General features: G+C 37.8%; 1 protein-coding gene across 3 annotated transcripts in view; it reads left to right on the plus strand.

Annotated features, from left to right (window-relative positions):
• Positions 1 to 428: 428 nt before the first annotated feature.
• Positions 429 to 14,238, plus strand: part of LOC126073796 (gamma-interferon-inducible protein 16-like) — a 91,215-nt gene continuing 77,405 nt past the window's right edge. Inside the window, exons 1-4 of one of the 3 annotated variants that reach the window (XM_049880886.1) lie at positions 430 to 740; positions 4,860 to 4,950; positions 9,955 to 10,239; positions 11,189 to 11,322. In XM_049880886.1, coding sequence (XP_049736843.1) covers positions 9,975 to 10,239; positions 11,189 to 11,322 — 399 coding nt within the window. In that variant the 5' untranslated portion in view covers positions 430 to 740; positions 4,860 to 4,950; positions 9,955 to 9,974. Of the gene's footprint in view, positions 741 to 4,859; positions 4,951 to 9,954; positions 10,240 to 11,188; positions 11,323 to 14,238 lie in introns of all 3 variants that reach the window. The other 2 variants (XM_049880887.1, XM_049880885.1) reach the window with 2 other exon arrangements.

Below are 14,238 nucleotides of genomic sequence, written 5' to 3' on the forward strand. Positions count from 1 at the left end.
ATCATTCCTGCTGTGTGTCTCCTACCCACTAACCTCTGGATTGGGGCTCCCTCTGATCTTCCCTAACATCACTTTCTATCTTTACTTTAAGACCACCTCAATGTATCCACATAAGCATCATAGTAACATGTGTAAAAGAGAATGGTGAACAGCCATAAGTTTTTGTGGAAGTCACTTCAGCTTTTGTTTGCTACTTCCTAACTTACTACTTTTGTGATGGAATTACTTAGATGTTTTCTAAAGCCAGACTTCAATTCTCACTTCCATGACTGTAGTTTGGATTAACTCAATTAGTATTTTTCTTCCCTTAAGAAAACCTCAGATTATCTACCAAGTTTAACTGGTCTTTTTATTCATGACGACATCCTTATGACTCATATGCTTGCAGAAAGGAAACCCTTCGGTTTCTCTGCCTCAGGAAACTGAAAGCTAAGAACACTATTGGAACAGTATCAAAAGTTGTTTCATAAAAAACAATTTCTATCTTCCTGTGTTATAACAAAGTGTAAGACAGCCAGCAGTAGACGAGTTTTTAAATGACCCTAACCAGTGCCATTTTTCCTTGTTATCTTTTGAAATACTTCATTTTCTTGGCGTTTTTTTCACAACAGTATGACTGCATTTCAATCTGTGGAGAGCTTTCCTGGTTTACTTCGTACTCTTACAGGATAAATAGTGTTTCTTGTATTTCTGAAGACGATCTAAAGATATAGACCTCTGCGGAAGAAGTTCCACATTAGGTGAGTCCTGTGGTCACCAAAGATTACAAGGGGAGAATTTGTTTTGGAGTTTCTAATACAGGAAAAGAGCGGATGGCAACTCTAGTCAGAAAAGTGAAAACAGCAGTAGCTTGGTTCTCATTTTTTGCTTACCTAGGTAACTATAAAAAAAAAAAAACTATAAAAAAAAAAAAATAAGACATCTTTTATTCTACCGCAACTGAGACCTAAACAAATGGGAATGCATTTTGATTAAAGCAGGTTTTAAATTAGTTATTTGGCTTCTACTGACATGAGTCGGTATTTAGAGGAGGGCTTTGGTGTTCTTGGCTCCAGGATAAGAAGGAAACTTTGTGGCTGTGGTGGAGGCCTGGGTAAAAGACAAGACAGTGGCATGAGAAAAGTATCATAATATAATACTAACTAAAACATAAATCTGGATATAAGGCTGTAATATATGGAATTACCTCAATCTTAAAAACCTGAAAGCAAGCACACATACACATAGCAGAAAAATTCTCAGTTTGACAGACACAGTTGTTCAAATAGAGGGCATCTTAATGTTTTCATAAGTATGTTTTTATTTTGTTTTAGCTCAGTTCTAAATCAGCTGTTAAGATATTATTTCAGTCGTTTAAGGATTGCCTCTGCTTTCTTCAGAGTCATAGATAAACATTCTCGGTGAGAGTTTGTAGGAGAGAGGTTGCTGTTGTTGTTGTTAGGTGCCACCCAGTCAGTTTTCGATTACAGCGACCCTGTCTACAATAGAAGGAAAACAATGCCCAGCCCTGTGCCATCCCCACAATAATGATATATTTGAACTCATAGTTGTAGCCGCTGTGTTGATTCATCTCGTTGAGAGTCTTCCTCTTTTTCGCTGACCCTCTAACAAGCATGATATCCTTCTCCAGGGACTGGTCTCTCGTAATTACATGTCCAAAGTACATGAGACCAAGTCTCACTGTTCTTGCTTCCTGTCCACCATGGGTGACCCTACAGGTATTTGAAATACCAGTTGCATACCTTCCAGCACCTCAGCAACACACAGCCCCCCACAGTATCACAAACTGAAAGGCAAGTGGTGGAGGAGAGAGGGAGATGGAGTAAATTAAATCTATACCTACCTTTTGCAATGCTTTAGAATTTCTGTAGAGCCTGGTACAAAAATATTTCGTGTGCGCTTCAGAGGAATGGAAGGCTTACATGTCACTTTCAGAGTTTTCTGAATGTTAGATAAAGTTTGTCATTCAAGTTTGTTAATTGTGTGGGCCAAATTTTCTAAGTACTTGCAGATTTTTTCTTTAATTTGTTTGTTCAGCAATTGAGATACACTGATATCTCATATTACAATCATGATTTTTGCCAACTTTTAGTTCTTTCAATTTCTACTGTAAAGAGTTCTAACGTAAATAAGTTTCTTACATATATCCATGTATCGACGTATATGCATATATATTGTCGTGGTTAGTTGCCTTCAAGTCTTTGATATGTATATATAGAGAAATATACTACATAATATTTATAGTAATAATATGAGGGAATATAAAATAATAATAAGGTAAATGGATAATTAGAACTGTTGTATCTTCCTGGGACTTGAAGCTTTTATCACTGTGTACTAAAGCTTTAATTCCAATGATGCTTTTTGCCTTAAGGGTAAAGCTACACTAATATCCCAAACGAAAAACCCACTGCCATCAAGTTGATTTCAACTTATAGGACCCTATAGGACAGAGTAGAACCGCCCCATAGGGTTTCCAAGGAGCAGCTGTTGGATTCGAATTGCCGACCTTTTGGATAACAGCTGAACTCTTAACCACTGCACCACCAGGGCTCCTATGTTAATATAAAAAAAAAAAATGTTAATATAGGTAAAGTTATTTCTTTAAATTACCATTTGCATGATAAAACTTTTTCCAACTATTTTTTTCCAACTTTACGTGACCTTTTGTCAACAACATATAAGTAAGTTTATTAAAAATTCACTTTGAAAATTTAACGGGTTTAGTCCTTTCTGTATATTCTTTTGAATACTATATTTTGACAAGTTTCTGCGATCTTTTGTTGTTGTTAGCTGCCATCAAGTAGACCCCTGGACTCGGAGACACCATGTGTTACAGAATATCCATAGGATATTCTTGGCTATATTCTTTACAGAAGCAGTTTGCCCAGCATTTTCTTCTGCAGATCCACTAGATGGATTCCAACTGCCAACCTTTAGGTTAGCAGCTGAGAGCAAACGGCTTGAGCCACCCAGGTTCCTTTAGGTGGCCTTAGAAAATCTATTTAAGGCAGACAACAGAAGGGTGTAGTTTATTACAATCAGATTAAATGCTCTAATATTTCTGCAGCAAAGCATATGAACATTCATACTAAAGTAGAATTAAAAGAAATCATACATAGCCTCTTGTCATCTAAGATCGGCTTATATTTTGGTAACAAATTTTGTTTGCAAATTATCAAAAAAAATCAATAACCATTTGGTTTCAAAAGTTTTTGGGGTTTTGAAATTACAAATATGGGTTTTAGGCGAGTGCTATTAAAAAAAAAAAAAAAAACTCCATTGTCCTCCGGCATGCAGTTTTGCTGTTGAACAGCTCATTCTTGAAAGTTTGTAGGTAATCTACTCTTTTTTTTTTTTAATTGTGCTGGAAATATATACAACAAAACATCTGCCAATTCAACAATTTCTACACGTATAGTTCAGTCATATTGATTACATTCTTTATCTTGTACAAACTTTATTGTTATCCTTTTCCAAATTATTCTACCACCGTTAACATAAACTCAGTGTCTCCTAAGCAAAATTCCCCCTTTTCCCCTCTTTCTCACCACCTTGTAACCACTAATAATCTTTGGTTGCTACAATTTGGTTATTTCACTAAGAGAGATCATACAGTATTTGTCCTTTTATGACTTATTTAGCTCAGCATAATGTTTTCTACATTCATCCATGTTTTGACATACATCAGGACTTCATTTCTCTTTTGGGTAATATTCCCCTGTATTACATTTTGTTTATCCATTCATTTGTTGATGGCCATTTCAGTTGTTCCCTCATTTTGACTGTTGCGAAATTTGCTACAATGAACTTTGATGTACAAGTGTCTGTTTGCATTACTGCTTTCATTTCTCCTGGAAATATACTTAGGTTTGGGGTTGCTGGCTTATATGGTAGTTCTACAGTCAACTTTTTGAGGAGCTGCCCATCTGTTTTCCACAGTGGCTCTACCATTTTACACACCCACCAGCAATGAAGGAGGGTTCCAGTTTCTCCACAACCTTGCCAACACCTGTTGTTCTCTGTTTTAATGACCACTACCATTCTAATGGGGGTGAGGTGTATACATACTTGCATCGTGGTTTTGATTTGAATCTCCCTAATGGCTAATGACCTTGAGCATCTTTTCACATGCTTGTTGGCCATTCGAATATCCTCTTTGGTGAAATGTTTGTTCACGTCCTTTGCCCATTTTTTGATAGGATTGTTTGTCTTGCTGCTGTTAAGTTGTAGGAGCTTTTATATATTTTGAGCATAAGACCCTTAAAGGATATATGGTTTCCAAAATTTTCCTTATCTGTAGGTTGTCTTTCCATTTTTTTGGTATAGTACTTTGATGAACAAAATTATTTAATTTTGATGAGGTCCCATTTATCTATTTTATCTTTTGATGCTCATGCTTTTGTAGTCATATGTGATAATCCATTGTCAAAAACTAGAACCTTCAGCCATGCCTCTATATTTTCATCCAAGAGTTTTAGATTTCACATTTAGGTTTTTGATCATGGTATAAATCCTGTTTCATTCTTTTGCTGGTGGAAATTCAATTTTCCCTTCACCATTTATTGAAGAGACTATTCCTTCCTCATTGAATTGATTTAGCATCCTCGTCTAAAACCCCATGACCATGTTGTTGTTCGGTGCCATCCAGCGGGTTCCAACCCATACTGACCCTATGTACAACAGAACGAAACAGATGACCATAGCAGTATGGATTTATTTCTGGGCTCTCAAGCCTGTTTCATTCATTTATATGTTGATTATTATACCGACACCAGGCTGTTTTAATTACTGTGTTTTTATAGTATGCTTTGAAATCAGGCAATGTGACTCCTCCTACTTCATTCTTCTTCTTCAAGCCTGCTTTAGGTATTTGGGGGTCCCTTGCCCTTCCATGAAAATTAGAGAACTGGCTTTTTCATTTCTGCAAAGAAGGCCGTTGGAAATTTGGTAAGAATTTCATTGAATTTACAGATTACTTTGGGTAGTATTTGTCATCTTAACTATAATAAAACGTCCCGTTAACAAACATGAAATATCTTTCTGTTTAAAAGTCTTCCTTAATTTATTTTAGTAGTGTTTTATAGTTTTCTGTATAGCTTTTCATCTTTCTGGTTAAATGTCAGTGGCGTCACTAGGGGTGGTGTTGCCAGCGCAATAATTGATGGTGTCACACACATCCTCCCTCTCCCAGCAAAGAAAACAACAGGGCACGCTTGTGGGTTCGCAGATGAAACCCATCACCTCGCCCCTCTAGGCAGGAGTAGTGGCGGAGGTGGGCTGGCTGTACCCTCTCTGCTCCCTGTGTACCTCTCTCCCTGGCACATGCCTAGTGACCCCTCACAGCCCCTCTGCTCCCACCTCCTGGCCTTCTACTCCTCATGGTGATGTCCAGGTCCTTGCCAATCTAAAAATCCACTCCACTCTGAAGATGGTAGCAGCACCATGCACCTGGAGGCTTGCCTGGCACTAGAAATCATCACTGCTCCTGGTGCTCACACCTTCTGATGGTGTCATCCAGTGTGGTCGCCACTCCCGGATCCCTCTAGAGACATCACTGTTAAATTTATCCCTAGGTACTTTATTCTTTTAGATGCTATTATAAATGGTTATGTTTCCTTCATCTCCTTTTCTACTTGTTCATTGATGTATAGAAACCCAATGGATTTTTATGGGTTGATGTGGTACTCTGCCACTTTGCTGAATTCATGTGTTCTAATAGCTTTCTCATAGAATCTTTGGGGTTTTTTAACGTATAGAATCATGTCATTTGCAAAAAGGGATAGTTTCACTTTTTCCTGCTTGATTTGGATACCATATATATGTGTGTGTGTGTGTATATATATATATATATATTTTTATCTTAATTACTCTAGCTAGGACTTCCAAAACAATGTTGAATAGCAAAGGTGAGAGGGGGCATTCTTGTCTTGTTCCTGAGGATGATGCTACCTATGAGTTTTTCATACGTGCCCTTTATTATATTGAGGAATTTCCCTTCTATTTCTATCTAGTTGAATGCTTTGGTCGTGAATGAATGCTGTCAAATGCCTTTTCTGCATAGATTGAGATGATCGTGGTTTTTTTCCCCACTTTGTTCTATTAATGAGTGATTGATTTTTTTTTTTTTTTAAGTTAAACCACCTTGCATTCTTGTGATGAATTCTATTTGATCATGGTGTATAACACTCTTAATACGTTTTTGGACTCTATTAGTTAATACTTTGTTCAGTATTTTTGCATCTGTTTTCATTAGGGACATTGATAGGTAGTTTTTTTGTTTTTGTTTTTGTTTTTCTTGTGGTGTCTATGTCTGGCTTTGGTATTAGAGTAATGTTTGCCTCCTAGAATAAGTAAGGAAGTGTTCCTACTTCTATTTTATGGAAAATTTTAAATAGGATTGGGGTCACTTCTTCTATTCCCCGGTGAAGGTATCTGGTCCAGGACTTTTCTTAGTCAGGAAGTTTTGGTTACTGATTCAGTATCTTCACTTTTTATGGATCTGTTGAGATCCACTATTTGTTCCTGAGTCAATGTATGAAGTTTATGTGTTTCAAGGAATTTGTCCATGTATCTAAAAGGGTCAAATATCTAAAATATATAAATAAATTATGCAACTATATTCAAGTTTTCTGATTCTGTCTTATGCCAACCCAAATCTGCCACTGAGTCCTTCCAGAAAATTTTTCATTTCTATTATTGTATTTTTTAGCTCTGTACGTGTATATATATATATATATATATGGAAACCCTGGTGGCATAGTGGTTAAGTGCTATGGCTGCTAACCAAGAGGTCAGCTGTTCTAATCTGCCAGGCGCTCCTTGGAAACTCTATGGGGCAGTTCTACTCTGTCCTATAGGGTCGCTATGAGTTGGAATCGACTTGACAGCCATGGGTTTGGTTTGGTTTGATGTATATATAAATTTCTATCTCTTTAATTAAATTCTTGGCTTGTATTATTTTCCTGATTTCCTTTAGTTCTTTTTCAGAGTCTTTCTTTAATTCTTTGAGAAAACTTAATACTGTTGTTTTAAAGTCTTCATCAAGAGATTCCACTATCTGTCCTTTCTTGGGAACAGTTTCATATTCTTATTTGGATCTTTTGGATGGGCCATCCTTTCCTGCCTTTTCATATGCTTTTTGACTGTCTGTTGTAATCAGGACATTAAGCTATTACATTATTCCCCTTCTCTTGAGTTTGCTTTTTTCCTCTTCATTCTTGCTATTATTTATTATTATTATGATTTTAAATTATTGAAGATTGTAGTTCCCTGCTTCCACTCCAGACTCCTTATCTAGGTGCACTCACTGCTATCCCTTCCCTGTTGATCTCCCTGCCCAGAGGCTCCGGCTGTCACTATTTTTTCCTCTAAGTTCCTTGGATAGGGGTTGCTAGATGTGACACTTCATCACCAAACTCTAAGGCTTTTAGCACTTGGTGTGGTCAACTCCTCACCACATAACAGGGATGTTGACCATGCTGCTTTGGTACTACACCCCTTCAGGGACACGGACTATGCCCCTCCACTACTTGCCCCCCTGTTTGGAATTACCAACTGCCACTAATTGCTTGCCGCAAATCTCCCATCTCATGAGCATCAAAATGCAACTCTGGCAATAGAGTTCCCACACAGGAGTTGCAGCTGTAGCAGAAGACTCTCCTAGCAGGGAGTCCTCCCACTATTCATATATACCTTTTTCTTGATTCAGCTCTCACTTTGGTCCTCCAACCCTTTAATTGATGACCAGAGTTCCAAGATTATCAATTTCATCAGTTTTTACTTGTTTTCTTCTCAGTTTTTTGAAGGAGAATGGGCATATGGAACTCCTTATATTGCCATCTTGCTCCACTCTGTAGGTGATCTACTCTTTATCTCTAGAAGCTTACAGATTTTTCCTTTCTTTTTGATATTTTTCTGCCTCGCCATTTTGTGTCCTAGTGTGAGTTTTCCTTCACTCTCCTATTTAACACCCTATTGGTTTGATTTGAGGACATTCACATTACTTTAATTCCAAGAAGTTTATTCCATTATTTCTTCAAATATTTTCTCTTTTTCATTTTAGTTTGTTCTCCCTCTGCAACTAATAGTGTAGAAACATCGACATTTTCACCTGCACTCTGACATCTCTTACATTTTATTTTATGTATTCTACTTCTTCATTCCATCTTATCTCCTTGTTGAGAGTCTTAATTTGATCTTACAAATTACTAATATGTTTTCTAATTATGTCTATTAAACTGTATAATCAAATTATTATGTACAAGGAGCCTGGTCTTCTAAACTCCAAAGCCTAAGCTCTTAACACTTGTATTTTGCTTCTTGTGTCAGTCATTGAGGGAAAATACTGAGCAAAAAAAGACCGTATTGAGATGAGTCATTTTTTACAAATAGTGATTTTCACGCCTATTAATGCTATGATGCAAATTGACTTGATGACAACAGGTTTGGTTTGGTTGGGTTATCTTAACCACTGAGTCACTAGGCCCCATATTATATTCAGAATTTAGGACAGTCTATGTAAAAATGGGAAACCCTGGCAGCATAGTGGTTAAGAGCTACAGCTGCTAATCAAAAGGTCAGCAGTTGAAATCCACCAGGCACTCCTTGGAAACCGTATGGAGAAGTTCTACTCTGTCCTATACGGTTGCTATGAGTTGGAATCAACTTGACAGCAATGGGTTTGGTTTTTTGGTTTTATGTAAAAATATGAAATAGAAGGATTCCCACATGACTGGTATCAGACTGAATACATCTGCCTATGTGTATATCTTGATACCCCCCAAAAAACCAAAACCCACTGCTGTAGATTCGATTCCGACTCATAGTGACCCTATAGGACAGAGTAGAACTGCCCCATAGAGTTTCCAAGGAGCACCTGGCAGATTTGGACTGCTGACCTCTTGGTTAGCAGCCATAGCACTTAATCACTATGCCACCAGGGTTTCCATATCTTGATTAAAAAAAAAAAAATGATAGGAAGTATAAATTAAACTTGATTAGTTTGAATTAGAACATGCGTTCTCTAAAGCTATCTTCCTAGACAAGTTCAGGAAGTGCATTCAAGGCAAAAAGCTTGAAAAGCAATGTGTGCTACAAAATCCTGGAGCTTAAATGGAAAGAAGTAAAAAAGACACCGATTATGCAAAATTTCCAAGTCATGTAAGAAATAAGGATTTATTCTTTTAAAGAAAGTGGGAAACTATTGCAGGTCTTCAAGTGGGATGGAACCATGGCTTTTTTAGAAAGTTAACTGGTTGGGTGGAAAGATCTGATTAGAGAAATTAAGCCTGTAAGGATGATAACAAAATATTAAAATAATCCAGGCCAAATGCTGTGGCCCTGCACCATTATGTATGTAGGAGTCCAAGAAAGTGATGGTATTATGTGCACAAAGGACACAAAGGATGTGGCTCAACCCTGAAGGAGAGAGGATATTAGTGAGCACAGAGTAGGAAAAAGTCAAGTGGACAAGAGTATGTATCCCATCATGGAACTGCAGTACCATGGCAGAAGGGTATATAAAGAAAGAGGTTGGAGCCCATTTTCATTTTGCCTTGTCATTCATAATGGGTGTGGGAAGAGATAGGAATCAACAGGCAGAGACTCAGGGCCAGGTACCAGCCCCAACATAGAAAGGGAAAAGGAGCCAAGGACTTGGACGCTGCATAACCCATACTCTAAACACTGTTTAAATGATCTGTTTTCAGACCTCCTTCCACCACACCCACGCATGACCAAACTCAACTATCATTAATAGGGAATCATTTTTTAGAATTTCCTAACACAGAACCCAGTTTCCACAGTGACACAGCTGGTGATTATAGTTCCTCTTTCACACACACACTCACTGACAACATTTTGCCCCAGGCCATTCACTCAAATAGGCATGTCCTGTCTTCAAAACTCTCCGTATAATTGTGTAACATTGCCTGTCATTTTTTTCTCTGGCAGGCTCAGCCATAACTTGAGAGATGGTGAATGAATACAAGAAAATTCTTCTACTGAAGGGACTACAGCCCATCAGTGAATATCAATTTAACATGGTTAAGTCTGTACTAGCCCATGATTTGCAGCTGAATAAAAAAGCACAATATGGATATAATAAAATTCAGATTGCTGACTTGATGGAAGACAAGTTCCCAGGTGCTACCTGTTTGGACATTCTAATTGAATTGTTTGAAGATATCGAAGGCCTTAAAGACCTTGCTAAAACTCTTAGACATGAGAAGATAAAAGGTAATAGGGGAGACTCATTTACTCTAACTTTCCTCACACCTGTTTCAACCTTGAATAGAGCCCTGCTTGGTCATAGTTGATATATCTCTTTCTCATCTTAAGAATCGTTAGCCATAATAATGGTGGAACCTCAGCTTCCAACAAGTTGAAAACATAGAAATTGATGTATTTTGGAGGGTATATGTAGGTGCAGATAAAGAATAAAAGGCAGAGGAAACCGAATGAGAGACTGAGGCCACCAGTACATTAGATTAGAAAATGAAAAAGCGAAATAACAAATATTGTGGTTTCTCTTTAAAATAGTTATATTTAACAAATGAATGCCCATGCTCTCTTAAGACTATTGACTCCATTGTCATTATCCTCAAAGTAACAGAGATGAGGTGGTGCTTATGTGAAAGTTTACTTCTCAAAGATGTGAAGAGCTTCCTGTCTTGTAAAATCACTGTAAAACACAAAAGCAAGCAAGCAAATGGAAACCTTAAAATGTCAAATGTTAGTATCTTTACTTTGTCACCTCATAAATCCAGATCATATTTTCTTTCACTGATTTCTTTACTTTGAACACATCTTCTACAGAAGATAACCCGCCAGTCAGCATTAAGAACACCTTAGATTTTTTTAAAGGTAATGATAGGATGGGAAAGAGATTTCCTTAGGTGCATAGGAGTCCAGAGGATGAGTTGGACATGCTGATTGCACAGGGACATGAAGGAAACCATTGAGGACACAGGAACATGAAGGAAACCATTGAGGATGCATGAGACAGGGTCTGTCCTATGTGGGGACGATTATTCGCCTTGTGGCCAGGCTGGGCTAATGCAGTAGAGGTGAATGAGAGCATACTTAGACCCACAAGCAGGAGCTGAAATGAAATAGTATTCTCTCTCTGAAATTATACCAGTTAAACCAGCTTTCTGTGTTCATTGTGTCCTCCTTTTTGCATTAGTTGAAAAGAAAATCAAAGAAAAAAGGTTTCCAGTGAACAACAGCAAGCAGAAAGCCACAAGTCCTGCTATACCTGCACCCACCACAAGTAAATCTCTTACATTTGAAAGAGCAGAGGAGACTCCTGGGGGCCAGGTAAGCTCGAGGAAGAGAACTAAACTTGCAAAGCCATAGAAGAAATTTCTTTTATGGCTCTTTCATAAATTCTCCCCATTTAGATGCTTGGCTCTTCATTAATTTTCCATCAAGGTATGGATTTTCAAAATTGAGTAATTATTGACCATCCCGTTTGTAATAGGCAATGAGCTAGACACTTTAATAAATGTAAATTGTTGTTAGGTCCCATCAAGTCCGTTTCAACTCATAGTGACCCTATGTACATCAGAATGAAACTCTGCCCAGTCCGGCACCGTTCTCACAGTTGCTATGTTTGAGCCCATTGTTGCAGCTACTGTCAGTCCATCTCACTGAGGGTCTTCCTATTTTTTTGCTGACCCTCTACTTTACAAAGCATGATGTCTGTGTCCATGGACTGGTCCCTCTCGATAACATGTCCAAAATAGATGAAATGAAGTCTTAGTATCCTTGCTTTTAAAGAGCATTTTGGCTATACTTCTTCCAAGACAGATTTGTTAGATCTTCTGGCAGTCCAAGGCATAATCATTATTCTTCTCTAATACGATAATTCAAACACATCAATTCTTCAGTCTTCCTTATTCATTATGCAGCTTTTGCATGCATATGAGGTGACTGAAGATATTAGGGCTTGGATTAGGTGTGCCTTAGCCCTCAAAGAGACATTTTTGTTTCTTAACACTTGAAAGAGGTCTTTTGCATCAAATTTACCCAATGCAATACATTTTTTTATTTCTTGACTTCTGCTTTCATGGGCATTGATTGTTGATCCAAACAAAATGAAGTCCTTGACAATTTCAATATTTTCTCTGTTTATCATGGTGTTCCTTATTGGTCCAGTTGTAAGGATTTCTTGTTTTCTTTATGTTGAGCGTAATTCATACAGTCTTTGATCTTCTTCAGTAAGTGCTTCAAGTCCTCTTCACTTTCAACAAGCAAGGTTGTGCCATCTGTATATCACAGGCTGTTAGCCTTCTTCCCATCTTGATGGTGCATTTTTATTCACATTGTCCAGGTTCTCAAATTACTTGCTTAATATACAGATTGAATAAGTATGATGAAAGGATATACCCTGATGCACACCATTTCTGATTTTAAATCACACAGTACCGCTAGTTCTGTTCAAATGACTGCCACCATTTGTATGTCAGTTTGATGTTGCTTGCATGTTGCTGTGCTGCTGGAAGCTATGCCACTGATATTTCAAATAACAGCTGGGTCACCATGGTGGACAGGTTTCAGCAGAGTTCCCACACTAAGACAGACTAGGAAGAAGGACCCAGTAATCCACTTCTGAAAAAATTTGGCCAGTGAAAACCTTATGGATAGCAACAGAATATTGTCTGATATAGTGCTGGAAGATGAGCCCTTCAAGTTGGAAAGCACTCAAAATATGACTGTGGAAAAACTACCGCCTTTAAGTAGAGTCAGGTTTAATGATATGGATAGAGTAAAGCTTTCAAGACCTTCATTTGCTGATGTGATATGACTCAAAATGAGTAGTAACAGCTGTGAACATCTGTTAGTAATCAGAACATGGAATATATGAAGTACAGATCAAGGAAAATTGGAAGTTGTCAAAAATGAAATGGAATAAATAAAGATCAATATCCTAGTCATTAGTGAGCTGAAATGTACTGACTGTATTGTCCATTCTGAATTGGACAATCATATGATCTTCTATGATAAATGAAGAAAAGATTGAGGTTGTCAAGGATTTCATTTTACTTGGATCCACAGTCAACACCCATGGAAACAGCAGTCAAGGAATCAAAAGGCACATTGCATCGGACAAATCTCCTGCAAAGGACCTCTTTAAAGTGTTGAAAAGCAAAGATGTCATCTTGAAGACTAAGGTGTGCCTGACCCAAGCCATGGTATTTTCAATCACATCATATACATGTGAAAGCTGGACAATGAATAAGGAAGACCAAAGAAGAATTGACGCCTTTGAATTGTGTTGGTGAAGAATATTGAATATACCACGGACTGTCAAAAGAATGAATAAATCTGTCTTGGAAGAAGTGCAACCAGAATTCTCCTTAGAATCAAGGATGGCAAGACTGCGTCTTACATACTTTGGATGTGTTGTTAGGAGGGATCAGTCCCTGGAGAAGGACGTCATGCTTGGTGTACAGCATCAGCAGAAAAAAAGGAAGACCCTCAACAAGACAGATTGACACAGTGGCTGCAACAATGGGCTCAAGCACAACAACGATTGTAAGGATAGCACAGGACCCAGCAGTGTTCCGTGGTACCTGGGGTCACTATGAGTCAAAACTGACTCAACAGCACCTAACAGCAACAACAACAACACACTCTTCTAAGCTGGGATGACAAATTGAAGAGGAACAGCATAACAGTCGTTGTCAAAAAAAGAATTTCAAGATCTATCCTGAAGCACAATGCTGTCAGTGATAATACCCATACACCTATAAGGAAGACCAGTTAATAAGGCAATTATTGAAGTTTATGCACCAACCATTAGTGCCAAAGATGAAGAAATTAAAGATTTTTAGCAAATTTTGCAGTCTGAAATTAACCAAACATGCAATCCAGATGCGTTGATAATTACTGGTGATTGGAATGTAAAAGTTGGAACAAAGAAGTATCATAGTTGCAAAATACGGCTTTGGTGAAGGAAATGACAACAGAGAATAGGTGATAGACTTCTGCAAGAGCAATGGCCTATTCATTGGAAATGCCTTTTTTCAACAACATAATGACATATATACACGTGGAAATGATCAGATGCAATACACAGAAATCAAATTAACTGCATCTGTGGAAAGAGACCATAGAAAAGCTCAATATCATCTGTCAGACAAGGCCAGGAGCTGACGGCACAACAGACTATTAGTTGTGCATATGCAAGTTCAAGTTGAAGCTGAGGAAAATTAAAACAAATCCACAAGA

Source organism: Elephas maximus, chromosome 3, assembly GCF_024166365.1.
Source record: "Elephas maximus indicus isolate mEleMax1 chromosome 3, mEleMax1 primary haplotype, whole genome shotgun sequence".
NCBI classification, from domain to species: Eukaryota; Metazoa; Chordata; class Mammalia; order Proboscidea; family Elephantidae; genus Elephas; species Elephas maximus.